We start from the raw sequence: 23,384 nt of genomic DNA, 5'->3' as shown, positions 1-23,384 counted from the left end.
TTACGCCGGCGCCGGAGAATGCCACTGTGGCAACCGGAATTGATGAGGTGGCAACCGGAATTGCCACCTAGACCTATTTTTTACACGTGGAAAAAAAATTAAAAAAAAGAAAAAAAGGAAAATCCCCCCCCCTCGTCTTCTTCCCTCTGCTGCCGCCAACATCGCCGCTCCCTCCCCCACCCGCCGCCGCTCTCATCAAACACCCCCGCACAACATCTCTTCTCCTTAGATTCCACGGTTGCCGATGACCTTTAAGCTCCGGTGAACAGCCGCCAATCGTTGTTTTGAGGGAGAAGAAAACCCAAGGACCATGGAAACACCAAAGACCACCAGCGCCGCGCCCCCAACCTCTGAAATCCGACCACCAGCGCCCGGCCCCAGCCACAGACCACCGGAATCACACCTCCAGCCACCATCTCCAACCGCGGCCCATTCCAAACTCAGCTGGCCTCCTCTCTCTGAAATTTCGGCTACAGTAGACACTTCTCTTTCTTCCTCAACAACCTTCGACCTCCCCCCTCTCTGAAATTTCAGCGATAGCAGCAGCGATCGGCCTCCCAACCTCCACCGCCGTCGCCTCTCCCTCAAACCCCATCCATCTGAAAACCCCCCTTTAATCCCAACAGAGCCCTAATTCTACCAGCACAAAAAGATATTATTGTTCCTTTTTTTCGAAACAAATCAAGTCAGGTCGGAGATTTAGAGGAAGGCGACGAGGACGAAGTTTTGGGGGAAAGTGGCGGAGCCGAGGTGGGGGAAGGGGGAGCGTGAACGGCCGCCGATGTAAAAATCGAGTCTTGCATCTCTCATTTTTCTGTCGAGATTTCAGCTACCATAATCGGATTCCATCGAGGCAGCAGCAGCACCGAGGTGGGGGAAGTGAAGGGGGCGGCGGGCGCTGGTGTGTGGAGGTGGCAGGGGGCAGCGCTAGATGGGGGAGAGGGATTTAGGGTTTGGGGTGGGGGGAAAGGAGAAGAAGACGATTGGGGGGGATTTTTTTTTTTCTTTTTAAATTTTGTGCCACTTGTCAAAAATATACTTAGGTGTCAATTTCGGCTGCCACCTCATCAATTTCGGCTACCACAGTGGCATTTCCGGCGCCGGCGTAAGAAAAAATCGGTAGCCGAATAATTTTCAGACAAAAACTAAAGGTTAGGTATTTAAAAGAACAAAAATAAAAATAGGTGCAAAAACCAATTCCGTGTAAACGTTATGGATTTATAGGCAATTACCCCTAAAATATACTCCCTCCGTCCACCAATTAAAGCCCTACTTGCCCTTAAATTTTTGTCCACCAATTAAAGCCCTATTGTGCTTTTTGTACCATTTTACCCTCTCTCTTTACTTTAAATTACTACCCTTTGTCTAAAAAATTTATTTTCCAGTTTTAAGTTTATTTATTTATTTTCTGAAAATTTTAATTCCAGTTTATTTATTTTCTGAATTTTTAGTTTATTTATTTTCAAATTTTCAGTTTATTTATTTTTCAATTTTCAGTTTATTTATTTATTTATTTTCTGAAAATTTTAATTCCAGTTTATTTATTCATTTATTTATTTTCAGTTTATTTATTTTCTGAATTTTCAGTTTATTTATTTAGTTAATTCCATTTTATTTATTTTCTGAATTTTTAGTTTATTTATTTATTTATTTCCAGTTTATTTATTTTCCAAATTTTCAGTTTGTTTATTCATTTATTTTCGAATTTTCAGTTTATTTATTTTCTAAAAATAATAATTTTCCAGATTTTAATTTATTTATTTATTTATTTTCGAATTTTCAGTTTATTTATTTATTTAATTCCAGTTTATTTATTTTCTAAAAATAATAATTTTCCAGATTTTAATTAATTTATTTATTTGTTTTCGAATTTTCAGTTTATTTATTTATTTAATTCCAGTTTATTTATTTTCTAAAAAAAATAATTTTCCAGATATTAATTAATTAATTTATTTATTTTCAAATTTTCAGTTTATTTATTTATTTAATTCCAGTTTATTTATTTATTTAGTTTCAAATTTTCAGTTTATTTATTTATTTAATTCCAGTTTATTTATTTTCTAAAAATAATAATTTTCCAGATTTTAATTTATTTATTTATTTATTTTCGAATTTTCAGTTTATTTATTTATTTAATTCCAGTTTATTTATTTTCTAAAAATAATAATTTTCCAGATTTTAATTAATTTATTTATTTGTTTTCGAATTTTCAGTTTATTTATTTATTTAATTCCAGTTTATTTATTTTCTAAAAAAAATAATTTTCCAGATTTTAATTAATTAATTTATTTATTTTCAAATTTTCAGTTTATTTATTTATTTAATTCCAGTTTATTTATTTATTTATTTTCAAATTTTCAGTTTATTTATTTATTTATTTCCAGTTTATTTATTTTCTGAATTTTCAGTTTATTTATTTATTTTTGAACTTTAAGTTTATTTATTTTCTAAAAAAATTATTTTCCAGTTTTTAATTTATTTATTTATTTATTTTTGAATTTCAGTTTATTTATTTATTTATTTCCAGTTTATTTATTTTCTGAATTTTCAGTTTGTTTATTCATTTATTTTCGAATTTTCAGTTTATTTATTTATTTATTTCCAGTTTATTTATTTTCTAAAAATAATAATTTTCCAGATTTTAATTAATTAATTTATTTATTTATTTTCGAATTTTCAGTTTATTTATTTATTTAATTCCAGTTTATTTATTTTCTAAAAAAAATAATTTTCCAGATTTTAATTTATTTATTTATTTATTTTCGCATTTTCAGTTTATGTATTTATTTAATTCCAGTTTATTTATTTATTTATTTCCAGTTTTCAGTTTATTTAATTAAAGAGTAAAAAAAGAAAGAAGGAAATAGCTTATAAAATAACACTACCCTTTTAGTCTTTTACACCACTTTTACACCACCTTTTTCAGCTTTCTTAGTTTCCGCGCCGACACTAAAATGGGGCTTTAATTGGTGGACGGAGGGAGTAATACTTTCTTTGTCAACAATTTTTTTTTTCATACTGTGAACGACATAAGTTTTAATCAAATGTGAGTGATGTTGTTAGTGGAGTAAGAGTTCCACTTTAAACGTGAGTGGATATGTGTGGACTCTACTACTATAAACTAGTGATTTATGCGTCCAGTTTTGATGGAAACTTACTTTATATTATAATTTATAAGTGTGAATTTAAAAGATAAATTCAATACTTTATTTTAGTATTCGACAATTCATTACAAAAAGTGTTAGAACATAAATAAAAGAGTAGATTTTGAAAATAGCCACTTTTATATAGTAAAAATAAATTTTATCCACTAATATAAAAACTTTAAAAAATACCCACATTTACCATTTTACCCTTACATATTAAATTTTACAAATACCCACTGTTCAGTGGTTGTGAATTCAACTCGAATTCACAACTAAATTCAAGTATTGGTTGCGAATAACAAGTGTTGGTTGTGAATTCGCGTGAATTCACAACCAACACTATTTCGAGTTGTGAATTCACAATCGATAAAACTTGAATTCACAACCAACATTATTTCAAATTGTGAATTCACAACCAATGAAACATGAATTCACAACCAACACTATTTCAATTGTGAATTCACAACCAACGCTGATAATTCAGTTGTGAATTCATAAACCTGGTTGTGAATTCAAGAACATTTGTACAAAATTACGCGGTTTTCATCAATTTCTTCGTTGCTTATATGTTTTTTCGATTACGTTCAATTGAATTAGGGAGAAATTTATCCAATCTGCTGAAATTCATTCCAATCATTCTCATCGGCATCAAAATTCATCCCTTAATTCAAAATTCATTCTAGAACAAAGCTTCATCAAAATTCAAACATGAGGAGATTTGCAGTGATGGAGAGGAGCAGAGATTTACGAAGAGAGAGAGAGAGATGCGATGCAATTTTCAGAGAGGGAAGAGTGGGAATAGGGCAGCGGTACCCCAGCGAAACCAGCGGCGGAGGCATCGGACCTTCGCGGTCCAAGGTGGCGGTGGCAGAACAGATCGAGAGAGAGAGAAGATCTGCGATGAGAGAGAGAGAGAGAGAGAGAGAGAGAGAGAGCAGCGGCGGTTGCATCGGACCTTCGTTGGTACAAGGTGGCGTCCCCGCGGGTGAAGAGACGCGACACGGCTGCGCGCTCCTCCGTTCACGGCGCTCCAATTTGGAAGGATTGGAGGCGAGAGAGAGAGAGAGAAAAGAGGGGAGAGAGAGAGAGAGGAGAGAGGAAGGCTCTGTATCGAAAAAAGAGAAGAGAGAGAGAAAAGAGAAGAGAGAGAGAGAGGAGAGAGAGGGGCTCTGTTACCGAAAAAGAAAAAAGAGAAGAGAGAGAGAGAGAGAGAAAAGAGGAGAAAGAGAAGAAAAAAGAGAAGAGAAGAGAAGAGAGAGAGAGAGAAAAGAGGAGAGAGGTGCTGTGACCGAAAAAAAAATGAGAGAAAGTGAGGATTTTTTTGGAAAATTACAAGTATTTAAGGAGGGGTATTTTAATCTTTTCGCGCAAAAAGTGGGTAAAATTTTATGTTTTTATCTTAGTTGGTAAAATTTATTTTTGCTATATGAAAGTGGATATTTTTATATATTGACACTAAATAAAATTATGTGACAATTAACATCAATAACCAATCTCACATATACGATAGTTGCACACGGTGGCTACACGACCGTGTCTTGTCATTGTGTGCAAGCCATAACTTATACTCTTTAATTTAGAGGTGTTTTAATCATTTTATTGATTTTGGTATGAAAAACTTATACTCATATGAATGAATGTAAAAAATTTCTATATTTTATGCTTTGGCATTAAAAGATATATTCTCTCTAATTCTAATTGAATTTGGTCCTCACACGTTTTCACTTAAAAATGTCCTTACAAGAGACTTTGTCATATTTATATATATGCGTATACAAACAAAAAACTCATATGTTACCCATTAATAGTGAGCAACAATAATGCATAGCCCATGTCAATAAATCTTATATTTTATTTTATTTATCATTTTTATTACCTTCTTTATGTCCTCCTCCCCTAGTCTTTTGAGAGTAAATGATATGGAATTTTCCTATATAATTTCTCATCTTATTCTATTTCTCTTACATTAAGCTCCGTAATTGTAAATTGTGTTGGTATAATGTGTTAGAATTTTAAATGAAAGTTAACTTAATATTTGTGAGAGAGTTAGTCTTGCATGCACCCGGTCGCATAGTATGCGACCGGTTATTTTTAATGAGCATAAGATATACATTTGTTCGCATAAATATATACTTATGTAATAGTACAAATTCTCATGAATAAAAGTAATACTTATCGTGACTAAATATAATTCTTTATAAATACTAGTATGTCTACCCGCGCCATGCGCGGAAGCGACATTTTGAACTTTATAATAATAATTAAAAATATGGCATTTAAGGGTCTATTTTTCATTAAACAATTAAATCAAATGAACACCTCACATCCACACTATTTAGAAATACAAATAAAAATTAACAAAAATATGAAAGCAATGTACAATAAACCCAAGGCGAAATTAAAACAAATTATCTACACTAATTCACTAATTTTTTTTTTCATATATAACACATTACTAAAGGTAAATCGGCCCAAACATATAAGCCCATAATCTTTATTAAGTTTAAAAGGTAAAAATAAAAGGTAAATTCATTTTTCAGAAACTCAGCGCCGCTTTATTCCTCAGATTCTCTTCTCTGAGCTTCGGTCTTCTCTTCCAAATTTATTGTTGAAGCTCTCATGTTCTTTTTTCACTATATTTATCATCCAAGTTGCTCCTTGTTCATCAGGGTAATTCTATTCCCTTATTTATTTTTCTAATCTGTAAATGATTTGGGACTTGAACCAATAGTTTACAATTGAAAAAGTTATTTGCGTTTGGAACAGTAAAAACACAAATTGAAAAATTTGTTTGCCCTACTGTTCAAAACCAGTTTCTTAAATTCCAAAATGGGATTGGTTTGCAGTACCACTGCAGCAAAATCCTTGCTGCATTTTGGGTTAGCACTAGCATCAGAGTTTTATTAGACCATCTACAACCATTTACACCAAATTCAAACCCATCTTTTGGTATATGTCAGTTCCAACCGCAATTCTCTTCCAACCATCTACACCAAACTCAAACTCAAAATAATATTCTTTACATATTCTATTTCCATCTACTTTTTATACTCTTCTTCAATCATACCTATATATTTCTTTCAAATTATACATTCAACCCAAATTTTTTTTATTAATATTATATTAAATTATTAAATAAGCAAAAAATAGTTTGAACAAAAATTCAGCTAATTTCGACCACCGGTATAGTTAAATAGATTTCATTTTCAAAACTTAAATTAATAATTGAGCATATCCCTCTAAATGAAGGGATAACATAAATTTATGCCTTTAATGTTTGCTTTCTTATCCCATATTTTACACAAACACCATTTTTTCTTCCTTATTTTCACTTCAAGGAGGGATAATATTATCTCTCTTATCCCTCCTTGAAGTGAAAATAAAAAAGAAAAAACAATGTTTGTGTAAAATGTGGGATAAGAAAACAAACATTAAAGGCATAAATTTTTGTTATCCTTCCATTATAATGATAAAAAGCAAACACACCACAAATATATAAAGCCCAAAATGTCAAAGTCTAAAACATGATTTAAAAATCCTAAATATAAATGGGAGACCTAAACTACACAGTCGTATTCTTCACGCCATTTAATTATTTTCTTCTTCTTCAAGAACAGCTGCTGAATTTCTTCTTGATGTGGCACCGTTTAAAATATGGATATGGCCCCAAACTCATTTTGGGTTTGAGTTTGGAGTAGCATTGGAGATGGTCTTAGAAGTCAAAATTCATGGGAGAAAGGCGTTTGGCTCACAATTAGACAAAGGATTTAAAGATTTTGGAGTGGAGTCTGATTCGTAGTGGGTGTGAGATGCTTTTGGCTTGCAATTAGACATAGGATTTAAAGATTTTGGAGATGGATCTATTGGATGAGCCATATATTTTTCATATTTTGAAATTGAAGAGAAGAGGTTTGTGCATGTGCTATTTTATATGACTGGAAACTTATGCAGAAAACATATTCCTCTGTGTTGTTCGATTTCTTCTCCATCTTGTCTATTCGCTCCCAATTCTTTTAGGGCCTTTTAATTTGTGCATCAGTGAAGGGTTATATACTTAAAGCAACACTTTTATGCTTGTATATATTGATACCTTATTCACTACTATTTTCCTATCTGAATTATTGTTATTGCATAATCCTATTATAGTCCAATTTATCTCATACTATAGATTATATGGTGTGTTGTAGATCACAGAAGATCATATAATTGGAAAAAGTTGAGATATAAATTGAGTTCACAATCGAGGCAACTATGGACGAGTTGCTGGTTTAGATTGTAGCATAAATGGATAAATAGTTTGTCTTGGCTATTTATTAATGCTAGTACCATCGTGTATTGAACAGGATCACAGTGAGATGAATTCTTATATTCTGACTAATTAAGAATCAAGATCTCGGTGACTTAAATAATTTAACCTTAATTGAATTAATCGGTGTAAATAATTAATTGATTATTACTTTGATTTATCATGGGTGAGAACTCTGTTGAAGTTCAAGATACTAGATACTTTGAGTGATAACAATTATTATTTGATATGCGATTATATTGCAATAAGGATCCGTGTCCTGCTGATAACAGGATGATAATATCCTCTTGAGGAACTTAATAAGTTTATCGTATTAAACCCTGCAGGTGGAATTAGTTCCGATACGATAATAAGTTTAAGTGGTAGCACTCGAGATGTCGTTTATAATTAAACGACTAATTAATTAATTAATTGACCGTCAGAGGAATTAATTAATTAATGGATATTCGATATCTTAAACACGGAGATTAATTAAGTCTAATACTAGCCCCGACTCACCTAAAGAATAAAGAGGTAATTCAGTATTAATTTTCTAGTGGAATAAATTAATACTAGTGTCTCGATTTATATTCTGGGCTGAATAAGAAAATCGAGCACTGGGAGGCCAAACTTTATTCGAGCTAGTAGATCCCCGGTTGGCCCAAATATAGGCTTAAATCTCAAGAGAACAATGTACCAATTCTCTAAAGGATCTTTCTCTTAATTATAATGATGGGCATTATTATTTATTCTAAATAATAATTAAATGACCATGATTGTCCAACTTTCACTTTTGCTATTGTTTAAACTATCACTAGCCGAAAGTGATGGTAAAGGAATGAAAGTTGGTGCTTAGTCATGCACATCATTACCTTTTCACTTTTGCTATGCTTTTGCTATATTTTTAGCATGAAAGTGTGCAGAGAAAAAGAAAAAAAAAAAGAGTGTGTGAGAAAGAGTTAGAGAGAGATAGGTGATTTGCAATTCTCTGGATTGAGATAAGGATTCGAAGATCGTTGCCATCCAACGTTGAATCTTGCCGTGGGAACAATTCGGAAGATCAACTCTGGAGTCGATCACTTCTCGTTTCGCAGGTATACTTCTTTTACTACCTTGTAGGATTATACTTCTTTTACGATCCATTTCGGATATCTAACAAGTACATACAAAAACCATAATCCTACAAGGTAGTAAAAGAAGTATACCTGCGAAACGAGAAGTTATCGACTCCAGAGTTGATCTTTCGAATTGTTCCCACGGCAAGATTCAACGTTGGATGGCAACGATCTTCGAATCCTTATCTCAATCTAGAGAATTGCAAATCACCTATCTCTCTCTAACTCTTTCTCACACACTCTTTTTTTTTTTTCACTTGTTCTCTGCACACTTTCATGCTAAAAATATAGCAAAAGCATAGCAAAAGTGAAAAGGTAATGATGTGCATGACTAAGCACCAACTTTCATTCCTTTACCATCACTTTCGGCTAGTGATAGTTTAAACAATAGCAAAAGTGAAAGTTGGACAATCATGGTCATTTAATTATTATTTAGAATAAATAATAATGCCCATCATTATAATTAAGAGAAAGATCCTTTAGAGAATTGGTACATTGTTCTCTTGAGATTTAAGCCTATATTTGGGCCAACCGGGGATCTACTAGCTCGAATAAAGTTTGGCCTCCCAGTGCTCGATTTTCTTATTCAGCCCAGAATATAAATCGAGATACTAGTATTAATTTATTCCACTAGAAAATTAATACGGAATTACCTCTTTATTCTTTAGGTGAGTCGGGGCTAGTATTAGACTTAATTAATCTCCGTGTTTAAGATATCGAATATCCATTAATTAATTAATTCCTCTGACGGTCAATTAATTAATTAATTAGTCGTTTAATTATAAACGACATCTCGAGTGCTACCACTTAAACTTATTATCGTATCGGAACTAATTCCACCTGCAGGGTTTAATACGATAAACTTATTAAGTTCCTCAAGAGGATATTATCATCCTGTTATCAGTAGGACACGGATCCTTATTGCAATATAATCGCATATCAAATAATAATTGTTATCACTCAAAGTATCGAGTATCTTGAACTTCAACAGAGTTCTCACCCATGATAAATCAAAGTAATAATCAATTAATTATTTACACCGATTAATTCAATTAAGGTTAAATTATTTAAGTCACCGAGATCTTGATTCTTAATTAGTCAGAATATAAGAATTCATCTCACTGTGATCCTGTTCAATACACGAAGGTACTAGCATAAATAAATAGCCAAGACAAACTATTTATCCATTTATGCTACAATCTAAACCAGCAACTCGTCCATAGTTGCCTCGATTGTGAACTCAATTTATATCTCAACTTTTTCCAATTATATGATCTTCTGTGATCTACAACACACCATATAATCTATAGTATGAGATAAATTGGACTATAATAGGATTATGCAATAACAATAATTCAGATAGGAAAATAGTAGTGAATAAGGTATCAATATATACAAGCATAAAAGTGTTGCTTTAAGTATATAACCCTTCAATTCTCCCACTTATACTAAAGCAAACTTTTAGTATACAACGTGACTAATAAACTGATAATATCCTAGCTATCCACTCACTTGTAAATCTCTATTACAAATTCTCCCACTTATACTAAACTTTAGTTTAGTATCGGGAGGTCACGAACTCCAAGGTCTTCAACATGCTTGTTGAACACCGCACCAGGAAGACTCTTCGTGAAAGGATCAGCAAGATTATCAACTCCCGCAATATGTAGTAATGCAACATCACCATGCTTGACCACTGACCGAATGTAATGATACTTGCCATCAATGTGTTTCATGGATTGATGACATCTTGAATCCTTGGTATTCATAATAGCAGCCTCATTATCACAATAAATTGTAATACATTTAGGCAAGCTAGGAATCACATCAATCTCTGCTAGAAAGTTCCTGAGCCATACAGCCTCTTTAGCAGCTTCACAAGCAGCTACATACTCGGCTTCCATGGTGGATAGTGAATTGCATTTCTGCTTTACACTTCTCCACACAATGGCTCCACCTCCAAACATAAACACATAGCCAGTAGTAGACCGCCTCTTGTCCTTATCACCTTGATAATCGGCGTCTACATACCCTACTGGTGTCAGATCATGAGACTGGTAAACTAGCGCATACTCCTTAGTCCGTTTAAGATACTTGAGTATGTGCTTTACAGCAGTCCAATGAGCTTGACCTGGATTTGCTTGATATCTAGCCACAATGCCAACGGCAAAACAGATATCAGGCTTGGTACACTGCATCGCATACATGAGACTTCCTACAGCCGAAGCATAAGGAACTGTCTTCATGCTCGCTATTTGCTCAGGTGTTGTGGGACACAAAGCTTTAGATAGCGGAACACCATGTCTGAAAGGTAGAAAACCTTTCTTAGCATTCTGCATGCTGAACCGTGCCAAAACAGTGTCAATGTAGGATGCTTGAGACAAACTCAACATTCTCTTAGATCGGTCACGACCAATCTTTATTCCGAGAATATATGCTGCCTCTCCCAGATCCTTCATTTCAAACTGTTGGGATAACCAATCCTTAATGCCAGACAATACATTCACATTATCACTAATGAGAAGTATGTCATCCACATAGAGTATAAGGAAAACCAAACTCCCATCGATACAGACCCTATAAACGCAGCTATCGTTGACACACTGCTCAAAACCATAAGTTTTGACCACGTCATCAAAACGTTTATTCCAAGATCGTGAAGCTTGCTTAAGTCCATAAATAGACTTCTTAAGCTTCCAAACTAGATGCTCTTCACCTTTCTTGATGAACCCTTCTGGTTGTAGCATATAGATATCTCTATCTTCTTCAAGATACCCATTCAAGAATGCGGTTTTGACATCCATTTGCCATACCTCAAGGTTCATATGGGCTGCCATGGACAAGAGAAATCGGATAGACTTAAGCATGGCTACTGGCGAAAAAGTTTCCTCAAAATCGATACCAGGTCGTTGAGTATAACCTTTCGCCACCAGTCTCGCTTTGAAGGCCGTAACCTTCCCATCCGGTCCTCTCTTGCGTTTGTATACCCATTTGCTACCAATGGCCTTTCGACCCTCAGGTAGCAAACATTTCTCGTATACATCCATGGCAGTTATGGATTCAAATTCTGAAACCATACATGCCTCCCACTCAAGAGCATCCGGATCTGCTAGTGCTTCGGAGTAAGTCCAGGGATCTTCTTCGATAAGCCCATCGTCAATTGAATCTTTAGATTTATTGACAAATGCATATCGACTGGGCAGTTTGCCCTTTGATTCCCTCTCACTTCGACGTGGCACTATTTCAGATTCGGTATCGACATTCTGTGCTTTTTCTGATGAGACCTGCGGTACTACATCTTGCACAATTGGCTGAATTGGCTGACTTGTCGTGCCAATTTCTTTGACCTCTCCGAATATAATTTTACTCTTACTTTTATGGTTATTTATGTAGTCCTCTTCCAAGAATCTTGCGTTAGTGCTAATAACGACTTTTTGATCTTTAGGACAATAAAAATAACCCCCTTTCGTTCCTCTAGGATATCCTATAAACAACTTTACTTCAGTTCTAGAGCTCAACTTATCGGCATCCTTGTTCAGCACGTGTGCTGGACTGCCCCAAACCCGGATGTGGTTAAGAGAAGGCTTGCGCCCTGACCACAGCTCGGACGGGGTCTTAGCAACCGACTTAGAAGGCACTAAGTTTAGAATGTAACCAGCTGTTTCTAAGGCATATCCCCAAAACGAAATGGGTAAAGTAGCAAAACTCATCATCGATCTAACCATCTCAAGAAGAGTTCTATTTCTTCTCTCTGTCACACCATTCTGTTGGGGTGTACCCGGTGTAGTCAACTGAGATGTAATCCCAGATTCTAACAAGTATGCTCTAAACTCGTTACTGAGGTATTCGCCACCGCGGTCAGATCGCAATGACTTGATACTTTTACCTTGTCGCTTTTCTACTTCCGCCTTGAATATTTGAAACTTGTCAAAGCATTCAGACTTGTAGCGCAACAAGTAAATGTACCCGTACCTTGAGTAATCGTCAATGAAAGTGACAAAATACTCGTACCCTCCACGAGCTTGAGTGGATATAGGTCCGCACAAGTCAGAATGAACCAGTTCCAACACTTCTTTGGCCCTATACCCCTTGGCCTTGAAAGGCCGAGTCGTCATCTTTCCTTCTAGACAGGATTCGCAGACTGGGATTGGTTCTACTTGAAGAGACTCCAAGATACCATCGGAAACCAGTCTTTGGATCCTCCTTAGATTGATGTGACCCAATCGTAGGTGCCAAAGAAGAGTTTGGTTCTCTAGAGAAGAAGCTTTTCTCTTCTTTTGGTTTGTAGTCAAAGTAAAAGCAGATGAAGAATAATCAAATGGACATGTAAAAGTATAAAGAGAATCAGCCGCACTTCTAAATAAAACTTGACCATCTTTAATGAATACTGCACTGTCTTCTAAAAGAACAGAATATCCATACTTTCGTAATTGAATGGTAGAAATCAAGTTTTTCCGAAAACCCGGAACATAGAGTACATCTCTTAAAAACAAAACATGTTTATCAATTAATAAATTCACATCTCCAATTGAAACAACGGGTAAGCTTGCTTCATTTCCCATGGAGAGTGACAGCTCGCCTCCACTAAGCTCCCTTGTCCGCAGGAACCCCTGCAAGGTGTAACAAACATGGTCAGTTGCACCCGAGTCAACAACCCATTGATGGGAAGATCTCGAAACTGAGTATGTTTCCGTTACAAGAGCAGTAGAAATACCTTGAGCTTTCTTCATCATGGGACAGTCGGATTTCCAATGTCCAGTTTTCTGACACTTGAAGCACTTGCCTTTCCCTTTTGGCTTTTTAATGCCTCCGGTAGGGCCTGGCTTCTTCTTGCTCCCACCTTTTTCTTGGCCTTTCTTGCCATGGGGCCCTTTCTTCTTCCTACCTTTCGGTGGAAAACTGGGTCCTGTGGCAGTGGCCAAAGCCTGTGGACTCTTTCCCATGACCCCCTCGGCCGCTACCAACTCATTAAGCAGTTCATTTAGAGTGAACTTTTTCTTGCCCATTACGGCATTGAGTCGGAAGTTTTCGTAGGATTTGGGCAGAGTGTGGAGAACCATGTCTACCTTAATGGCATCCTCGATTCCTCCACCGAGCACGTCCAGCTCATTGAAATGATTAATCATTCCAAGCACGTGCTCGCGCACAGACGAACCTTCCGTCATCTTTGAAGACATGAGTTTCCTCATGAGTTCAAAACGGACTGATCGGTCTGATTCCCCAAAGAGCTCCTCGAGGTTCCTTATAATTGCAGCCGCAGTCTCCAACGACTGATGTTGCAGCTGCAACGCAGAAGACATAGTGGTCATAATATAAGCTTTCGTCATATTATTCGCCCTATGCCACCGCTTATGGGCCTCCCTTTGCTCTTCAGAAGACCGAGTAGTAAGGTTCGCGGGAGCAGGAGTAGTAAGCACAAACTTATACTCCTCCGCGTCTAGGACAAATCCCAGATTGCGCTTCCATTCCGAAAAATTCGGACCAGTAAGCGGCTTAGCAGATAAAACATTCAAAAGCGGGGTAATAGTCATATCTGAAATATTAAACAAACAAATGCAAATAAGAAAACACGTTATTGCATAAAGATTCGTAGCAATAATATTGTAACCTTTTGATAAAACAATATTATTGAAACCTCCGTTAGCCCAATCGAATTACACGCAAGCCACGTTCGTGTGGACGTTTACGCGCTCTTCGTTTGACCAGACACCCAGTCTTTGGTCTCATTCCATTTTCAACTTATCCTTATGAAAAAATGGGACCAATAAACGGACCTTGTCTAGACCACGCAATTTCAAGAAGGGACTCCGTTGGGGAGTTGTACTTGAAATAAACGCCTAAGCTATGACCACAGTTTAGTCAACTTTATGACTATCTTTTATTTTAACCCCTTCTAGAATAATCCATGAAAGACTAACCCGTGCAAGCCACGTTCGTGTGGACGTTTACACGAGAAGCTCCCACTATTCTCAAGGTTAAAATAATTAATTTTAATCATTTCTAGAATAATTCGCAGAAATTAATACATGCAAGTCACGATAGTGTGAACGTTTACATGCAAAAACTCCCACTTATTCACAAGATTAAAATATTTTTTAATTTAGAAGTTTAACCGACAAAAGCTGCAAATTAATAACGAGTGCAAGCCACGTTCGTGTGGACGTTTACACCAATTATCAATTTACTTTGTCTTAAACCAACTGTGGAGGTCTATATCAATTTTATTTAAAAAATTGAATTATCCGCTTAGTCTTTTACTTCAAAAAGTTTACAGGTTAAATCACGTTGACACGGAAAACCTAAGCATGCATTTCTATAACACATGTAATAAAACATGCTCGCTTGAAATTCTAAAACATGCTTAGAGAAAACGTGATAACACCTAGCATGATATACTATGCGCATTTAAAACCACAAAAAAAAATATCATGCTTCTAAAAAACACCTTAACGGTGATTAAATTCCACGACATAAAAGAAACCCGAAAAAAAAAATTGTCGTCTTATCGTGGAAACCTGGAACCTGTTCTTCCCTGCCTATTTTATTACAAATGAATAAAATAAGGGAAATTAAATTCTAATCTATTACATAATAGATTTCTTCGTCTTTTGGCAAGTCTCGTCGTCCGCGAAACACTCCATCCATTAAGTAGCCCAAATTAAATAAAAGATCCCAAATTAATTAAATCAAAGAGGCTCAAATTAATTAAATAAAAGAGCCCAAATTATTAAGCTCAAATTAATTTAATTAAATAGGCCCAACTTAATTTAATTAAATAGGTCCAATATATTTAATTTAAGAGGCCCAAAAGAGAGCCCAATGGAATTAAATCATAGAAGTCCAAAAGATAGGCCCAATTCGTCAAACTGTCGCTGAACAGGTCAGCCAACTTCAACGCTCCGTTTGACCCCTCAAACGAACTCCAATCGTATTTTATGTAGAAATACGACTTCTTCGTCTTTGAAAGAGCTTTCCGTGGCCACTTGTTTCACCTCAATCGGACTTCTGTAGAGGAAGTTATAGCTGTTCTTCGGAGACTGCCAGAACTTGATTTCCTGCGAGAGGCAGTGGTTAAACCACCAGGGACGATAGCAAGCGTTGTTGCAACAATACCTAGCTTGAGAAACTACGGGAAGCAGTAAGGAAAGGAGGAGTCAAGAATTATCAAGAAGCAGCAGATAATGCTATCCTCTTTGAGGGAAGAATATGCATTCCCCACGATGATGAGCTTAAGGATCAAATCATGAGTGAGGCTCACGATACCCCTTATACTGCCCACCCAGGGAGTACTAAGATGTATCAGGACCTAAAGAAACACTTTTGGTGGGAAGGCATGAAGAGAGACATAGCGTCATTAGTGGAGAAATGCCTGGCATGCCAACAGGTGAAGGCCTTACACCAAAGGCCATATGGAAAACTACAACCGTTGGAAATCCCAGAATGGAAGTGGGAGCACATAGCAATAGATTTTGTGACCAGTTTGCCCAAAACAAAGAAAGGAAACACTGCCATTTGGGTAATAGTGGATCGACTTACAAAATGTGCTCATTTTATACCAATACCGATCACACATGGGTCAGACAAGTTAGCTAAGTTGTATGTTCGAGAGATTGTACGCTTACACGGTGTACCCGTGTCAATCACTTCAGACCGAGACTCAAAATTCACATCTAGATTTTGGACAAGCTTACAGAAAGAGTTAGGCACGAGGTTAAATTTCAGCACCGCCTTCCACCCGCAGACAGATGGGCAGTCTGAAAGGACAATTCAGACCCTCGAAGATATGTTGAGAACAGTGGTGTTAGACAGGGGTGGAAGTTGGGAAGCAGTGCTGCCGTTGATTGAATTTGCCTATAATAACAGTTACCAGGCGACTATCGATATGGCACCATATGAGGCATTATATGGAAGAAAATGTAGATCACCGCTTTATTGGGATGAAGTGGGTGAGAGAAAAGTTTTAGGACCAGACATGGTCAATGAGATGGTTGAGATAGTCCGCCAAATAAGAGGGCGAATAAAGGAGGCGCAAGATAGACAGAAATCTTACGCTGATGCACGCCGAACCGAATTACAGTTTGAAATAGGAGACAAGGTCTTCCTAAAGGTATCTCCTACCAAGGGGATAACTAGGTTTGGTGTCAAGGGAAAACTTAGGCCCCGATTCGTAGGACCTTATGAGATTTTGGAGAGAATAGGCCCAGTAGCCTATAGGTTGGCGTTACCGCCAAGCTTTGGAAACGTTCACAATGTTTTCCACGTATCACAACTCAGAAAATACGTTTTCGATCCAAAGCACATAATCCACCAAGAAGAGATGATCCTTTGCCCAGACTTGAGCTATGAAGAGAGACCAGAGGTCATTCTAGATCGAAAAATACAACAACTCAGGAATAAGGCAATCACATCAGTGAAAGTCTTATGGAGACACCACGGACAAGAGGAAGCCACGTGGGAGCTTGAAGACAAAATGAAGGAGAAATATCCCGAACTGTTTTAGAAGAAATATGCAAATTTCGGGACGAAATTTTGTTAAGAGGGGTAGTATGTAGTGACCCGCTCTTTTATATATTTTAAATTCAGTAATGAGTGTTTATTTTTGTTCATCAGTGAATGAAAACGGATATTATCCTTATATGAATTCAGCTTATGATTCTGAATTTATATTGTTAAAGCAGTCAATGATATTATTTCAGAGTTAAAACTGACTTAGCAAAGTCACATTATTTATTTTAAACGAGATGGAACTAGATTTTTTTCACTTAAGTCGTGGATTATTTCCGACTCGTGAGTTAATTAAATCTGCGGATTTAATTTGAATATTAGAACAACAAACGAATTAAATCTACGGATTTAATTTAGATTCATTTTATAACTTATCGATTTTAGAGAGATATCACATGTCGAAATCGATATTTATGTAAAAATACAGTATCAAACAGAATCGAAGCCAGTATTTTATTACAGTTACAGAATCACCGAGACATAGATAATACATCATTAATCCTCCTCTACATTTTTTTTTCTTTCTTTTTCTTCCCACCACCCTTTGTCCCCCACTTCTTTAAACCACCAACTCCACTTCATTTTGCCACTAACTCCACTTTTTCACTATCACCATTATCATCAATCTTCCCACTAAACTTTGTTTCCATTTTCTTTAAACCACAATCATCTCCACCATTATCATCAATCAAGCAACGTCAACCAATGTATCAGCCAACATTATAATCTTCACTCATTTCTTTAACACCAGAACCAGAAAAATTGAAGGAGATAGAGTTGTAAAATTTCTGCCAACTTCAAAGGAGCTCAATTCATTCAACTCAACAACAACAAACCAACAAGATACTCAAGGTATTAATTCTATCTCGAATATCTATTCTATCAAGCATTCGTACCAGAGCATGATCAGTTCATTCATGTGAAATCCCATAGAATCAGTATTGCTTCACAGACAAAAAGAAAGAGAACACCTTAGCTCTTAATCGAACACAGACCTAGTCCCAACATTGATGTTTCAATATTCAGTTTGCATACTCGTCAACACTCGCGTAATAGAAACAAACGAGACTAGAGAACTTAGCTTTATGAATAAGACCGGCTGCCTATTCGGTTGAGCCAAGACGAACAGATCTTGAGAGAGGAAGAGCGAAGAAGGCAGAGATGGACGTGAGGGAAGAGGTTCGACCGCCGCTCGCCGGAATTACAGAGACGACGACAACGGATTCAGGCGAAGAAGCTCGCCTTCATGTTCCGCAATTCCAGAAATCGAGAGAGTGAGAGAGGTCTGTTTGAGGGTTGTGCTCGGTGAACCAAAAAGGAAAGGGAGGCACCGGACCTAGGCACGTCGGTAGTCGACGCCGACCGGAGAAGGAGGGCCGATCGAGCGCCATTTTGAGGAAGGGAGCGTCGACCTTGAGAAAGAGGGAGAGAGCTCGACTGTGTTGGAATAAAGAGAAAGGCGAGATTGGTTTTGGGGGGAGAGAGAACCGAGTGTTAATGAGATGGGCTCTTCTTTTAATTTGGGCTTCTATTTAATTGAATTGGGCCAAATTTTTGGGCTATATTTATTTTAATAATTGGGCCGAAAATTTTACCTCTTATTTATTTTCTTTGGGCCTTGTTGTATTTATTTTCATGTGGGCCTTTATTGTTTCTCTTTGGGCCGAGTTTACTAATGAAAGCCCAACTGCATTTTATTTTAATTGGGCTTTATTTTAATTTATTGAGCCTTTGTTATTTATTCAAATTGGGCTTTAGTTTAATTCATTGGGCCTTTGTTATATTATTTCGTTGGGCCTCGTTTGATTTATTTAATTGAGCCCAGCTAATCAAATTATTTATTTATTGGACCAAGATTTATTTAATTACTTGAGCCGATGAATTATTTCAATTGGGCCTCTCATGTTAATTATTCAAGCCCACTTCTACTTAATTAATTATTAGGCTGCCTTATGTTGAGCCTTTTTATTCATTTAATCTTATAACATTACTTGATCCTATTTATTAAGCCCGATTAATTATGAGGTTATAAAGCGAATAAGTTGAAGTATTTATTTATTTTCTATTGATTACGAGGAGCGGGGTTTATTTAATTGACGGATTAGAACACCCTAAGAGAACGGATTAATTTTTGTTAATTATCCGGCTTCATGAGACGAGACTTAGCTTTTGTTTAAATCCGATAGCCTGGATTAACAATAGAAATTCCCTAATTATTATTTCAGAATAATAATTCAAGCATAAGAATCATGCATCATTAATTCTGTATTCTCAATAATTGAGAATTTTCCCTCGATTTAAAGTCTTACGTTATTTTCTCGGATTAAAGGTCGAGCGCAAGAATAAGAGCTCGTCAAGGAGTCATTAATCTGTAGCAAAGCTTTGCTATCAGGTGGGCATTACTTTCATATATTTATCAAATGAGTTTAAATATTACGTTCAAGCAAGTTATTTCATGAATAAATTAATTGAAGTTATTTCAAATATTGTCTTGCCATAAAATATTTAAATTTCAGTATGATATCTATCTGATGTGACTTTTATCATGTAATCGAATTCGGGTCTTGAGCAGTTGATAGCTATCCTACCAGGGCTAGTGTACACCAGTGGCCGTGAGTCATCTAGCGGGTTGGCCGGTCAAGTGACCGTGAGAGGTGGCCACCTCTCCGGCACAAAGTTCCAGATATGATAGATTACAAGAGAACTTAGACTGCAGTCGAACTTTAAGAATCACAAATGAATTTAGTAAGCTTGGGCCTTTTAGCGAAAAACTCCCTTGCTGTACTGTTTATTATGGCATGACAATTTACAGTTTTGAAGCATGTATTTTATACTTAGGCATACGTGCCCACTGAGTACTTTTGTACTCAAGCCCTGCATATATTTCTAAATGTGCAGGTTGAGCAGCTGCCGATGGTGATGAAGTGACGAGCAGGATTCTTTTGTCTTATTATGTATTAATGAACTCTAGGGTTACATGTCTTCATACATGTAATCAGAACCTTATTCCGCTGCGTACTCAGAAGTTTTATGTTTATTTGGCTAAGTCAGAGATATCTGAACTTACTAGTTATTTGAGTCTATACGACTAAACTTCTGTTATATTATAAATATTCCTTTTGTTAAATGATGAAATGTGATCCTTTCTTGTTTGATTATTCCCCTTTCTACCCCGCTTCTAATCTCCCTCTATTAGTCACGGTTTCCCCGGCTTAATTATCCTTAATTAGGTAAGGATCACATTTCATCATTTAACAAAAGGAATATTTATAATATAACAGAAGTTTAGTCGTATAGACTCAAATAACTAGTAAGTTCAGATATCTCTGACTTAGCCAAATAAACATAAAACTTCTGAGTACGCAGCGGAATAAGGTTCTGATTACATGTATGAAGACATGTAACCCTAGAGTTCATTAATACATAATAAGACAAAAGAATCCTGCTCGTCACTTCATCACCATCGGCAGCTGCTCAACCTGCACATTTAGAAATATATGCAGGGCTTGAGTACAAAAGTACTCAGTGAGCACGTATGCCTAAGTATAAAATACATGCTTCAAAACTGTAAATTGTCATGCCATAATAAACAGTACAGCAAGAGAGTTTTTCGCTAAAAGGCCCAAGCTTACTAAATTCATTTGTGATTCTTAAAGTTCGACTGCAGTCTAAGTTCTCTTGTAATCTATCATATCTGGAACTTTGTGCCGGAGAGGTGGCCACCTCTCACGGTCACTTGACCGGCCAACCCGCTAGATGACTCACGGCCACTGGTGTACACTAGCCCTGGCAGGATAGCTATCAACTGCTCAAGACCCGAATTCGATTACATGATAAAAGTCACATTAGATAGATATCATACTGAAATTTAAATATTTTATGGCAAGACAATATTTGAAATAACTTCAATTAATTTAGTCATGAAATAACTTGCTTGAACGTAATATTTAAACTCATTTGATATATATGAAAGTAATGCCCACCTCGTTGTGTCTCTGTATCAATGAGTAACGTCACTCTCTCCCTCAAGTCATTACTTCCCAAAAGGACCTTCATCGTTATGAAGAATTGATGAGAAGTTATAAAAGAAACCTCGATTAATAATCTAATCTCTTTTATGAAACATTAGTATCTCTAATGTTCATCTCTCTTGATTGTTAATCAATAACAATTATTATCTCTCGTTATTACTCATTAATTATAACATCCTTATGTTATAATTAGCAGCGCTTCAATTAAAAAGAAATATTTAACACATCGAAAAGTCCACTTTCTTAGTAGATCTATTCACTCTCATCTCATCTAATTAACCAATTAGAAAATTAAACTTTCCATTAGGCATGTATTTGAATCACGTGTCAACAAGAATTGACTATGCTCAAATCCTAATTTCACTTAGAAATTATAATGATTATTTGATAATATATCAAAGTATTCATTAAAAATTTCGGCATGACCTATTCATATATAATGTCAGCCACGAGATTTCAACGCGTGAATCTCACTACGTGAACTCGTCTCTCGACTCAAAACTTAACATCTTGACATCTTTTCAACGCAACCAAACAATTCAAAATCATCAAAACTCTTTATCAGTAAACTATCATTTATACTCGAAGCCAATTGTTCGAGTGTCAGATACCAACACGTATGTGCGTAAATCAAAACTCTCACAACTCACACCATTTAGTCATATCGTATCATCCATCAAAACAAATATAATCAAGTTGTTATCTAGAAAGTTTTGCTGTTTTTGTGTCATCTTTAAAAATTCATAACAACCAACTCAATCATCATAAACTCTCATACCAATTGATCTCAAAAACTTCATGAAGTGTAGTTCACTCTAAAAATGGTAGTTAACCAAAAAGGTTAAAGGTTTTTGGAGATATTGCTCTTTTAGTGCAGGCTGTCAAAGATTGACAGTTTCTGCCAATTTTGTTTAGGCCATAAGAAACCAAGGCAAACCTTAATAAAATTTCATCAAATTTAATCAGCCAAAACTAAAGGTATCCTTGAAGATTTGGTTAAAATTTTACAAGAGAAAACGTTCATATGATCTGCCAAATAAACAATGAAACTCATACACTTTTACAGTTGGAAAAATATGACAGCAGAACATGGCATTTTTGAAATAATAAACTGCTCTGTTTCAGAGGTCATAAAAATCGAAATCTTATGTTTTTAGAAAGGTATTGAAGTCTAGTTTCGTTTAAAAAAAAACGGTGATGCAAAATCCTTCATGGATTAATAGATATAAACGTTTTTGTGAAGTCTACCAACAGTTGACAGATTCTGTCAAGGATTTTTCAAAATATCATTAAAATAGCAAACATCATCCAAAAGACATGAAATTTTGCAGCGACGAAATACATATATCATAGATAAACATACTAAAATTTCAGAGCCATCAAGCAATGAAAACTCATCGAAATATAAGCTTGAAACTGCTGTAAAATTTTGACAGAATTCCAGTTTTAATTTCGTTCAACAATTATCATCCATTCAACAATTATCAACCATAAATTGTAAATCAATTAGCATGCTTCCAGTATATAAACATTCATAAACCCAATCAATTCCATCAAACAAAATCGAAAGACAAGCTAATATGTGAAAAACGGAGCTGCCCTCATGGGTTTCATAGCTACGGTTCGTTCCGTTCTTACTCCCTTCATTAAACATGCTCAACATCTACCCAAGAACAACATACTAAAATTTCACGACGATCCGACATCGTTTCAAAATAAAGTCGAGAATCGACGTTTTTTTCGACGTCGACGAAAATCGAAAAGAAAACCATCAAAACGTAGGTAGAGATCTTACCTACTTAGATACGTGATCGAAAAGATGATCGGGGCTCGTCTCGGCACTCAAATCGGAGCTTGAAAGCTCGAACACCAAGCGTCAATGGAAATGGCGTGAAGTGTGTGTTTAGTGTGTGTTGAGTGTGTTTGTGTGTGTGCTGCGTGAGTGGAGTGTTTGTGGGCTGAAAATTAGCCAAATAAAGTGTGAGTGGGTGGGGTTGGGTGGTTGGTGGAGTGGTTAGGGTAGGGTAGATAGTATATTATCCCACTTAGTCGTTAAATATCTCGTTTCGTCTCGTTTTAACGACTAACTACCCATATTCTTCGTTACTCGCCCTCTTAACTCCTACTCACTTTCATTACACTCAATGTAATACCCCGTTTCCCTGAGTTAAATTTAGAATTTATTTTCGAAATTTAGAAGTAAGATGATTCACGCCGGATATAAAGAAAATGAATTTATTTTTAATTCCAACAAAAATAAATATGATTTACAAAAACATTTGTAAATTTAGTTATTGAATTT

The 23,384-nt window shown here is 35.9% G+C and overlaps 2 protein-coding genes and 1 long non-coding RNA gene across 3 annotated transcripts in view; all 3 read right to left on the bottom strand.

Moving 5' to 3' along the window:
- Positions 1-11,593, bottom strand: part of LOC131023223 (uncharacterized) — an 18,405-nt gene extending 6,812 nt beyond the window's left edge. The window contains exon 1 of the mRNA XM_057952765.1: positions 11,534-11,593. Within this exon, the coding sequence (XP_057808748.1) occupies positions 11,534-11,593 (60 nt within the window). The remainder of the gene's footprint in view (positions 1-11,533) is intronic.
- A 1,288-nt stretch (positions 11,594-12,881) lies between these two features.
- On the bottom strand, positions 12,882-13,596 carry LOC131022801 (glycine-rich RNA-binding protein RZ1A-like). The gene is made up of 2 exons (XM_057952325.1): positions 13,261-13,596; positions 12,882-13,156 (listed from the first exon to the last, which is right to left on the bottom strand). The coding sequence occupies exons 1-2, from the start codon at positions 13,550-13,552 to the stop codon at positions 13,131-13,133; spliced, it is 318 nt and encodes a 105-aa protein (XP_057808308.1). The 5' UTR covers positions 13,553-13,596; the 3' UTR covers positions 12,882-13,130.
- Positions 13,597-20,292: 6,696 nt separating this feature from the next.
- LOC131023727 (uncharacterized) lies at positions 20,293-23,016 on the bottom strand. Its single transcript, XR_009101511.1, has 3 exons — positions 22,878-23,016; positions 21,035-21,101; positions 20,293-20,530 (listed from the first exon to the last, which is right to left on the bottom strand). It is a non-coding gene; the product is annotated as an uncharacterized LOC131023727 (long non-coding RNA).
- Positions 23,017-23,384: the final 368 nt, after the last annotated feature.

Source organism: Salvia miltiorrhiza, chromosome 4 (assembly GCF_028751815.1).
Source record: "Salvia miltiorrhiza cultivar Shanhuang (shh) chromosome 4, IMPLAD_Smil_shh, whole genome shotgun sequence".
In the NCBI taxonomy this organism is placed as follows: domain Eukaryota; kingdom Viridiplantae; phylum Streptophyta; class Magnoliopsida; order Lamiales; family Lamiaceae; genus Salvia; species Salvia miltiorrhiza.
Note: the sequence above shows the minus strand (reverse complement) of the source record. Positions and strands in the feature narration are given on the sequence as shown.

Coding starts and splice junctions, on each gene's coding strand:
- LOC131022801 (XM_057952325.1), bottom strand. CDS start 13,552: ATGGGCAAGAAAAAGTTCACTCTAAATGAACTGCTTAATGAGTTGGTA. Junction 13,157..13,260: donor CATGATGAAGAAAGCTCAAG/GTATTTCTACTG, acceptor TACACCTTGCAG/GGGTTCCTGCGGACAAGGGA.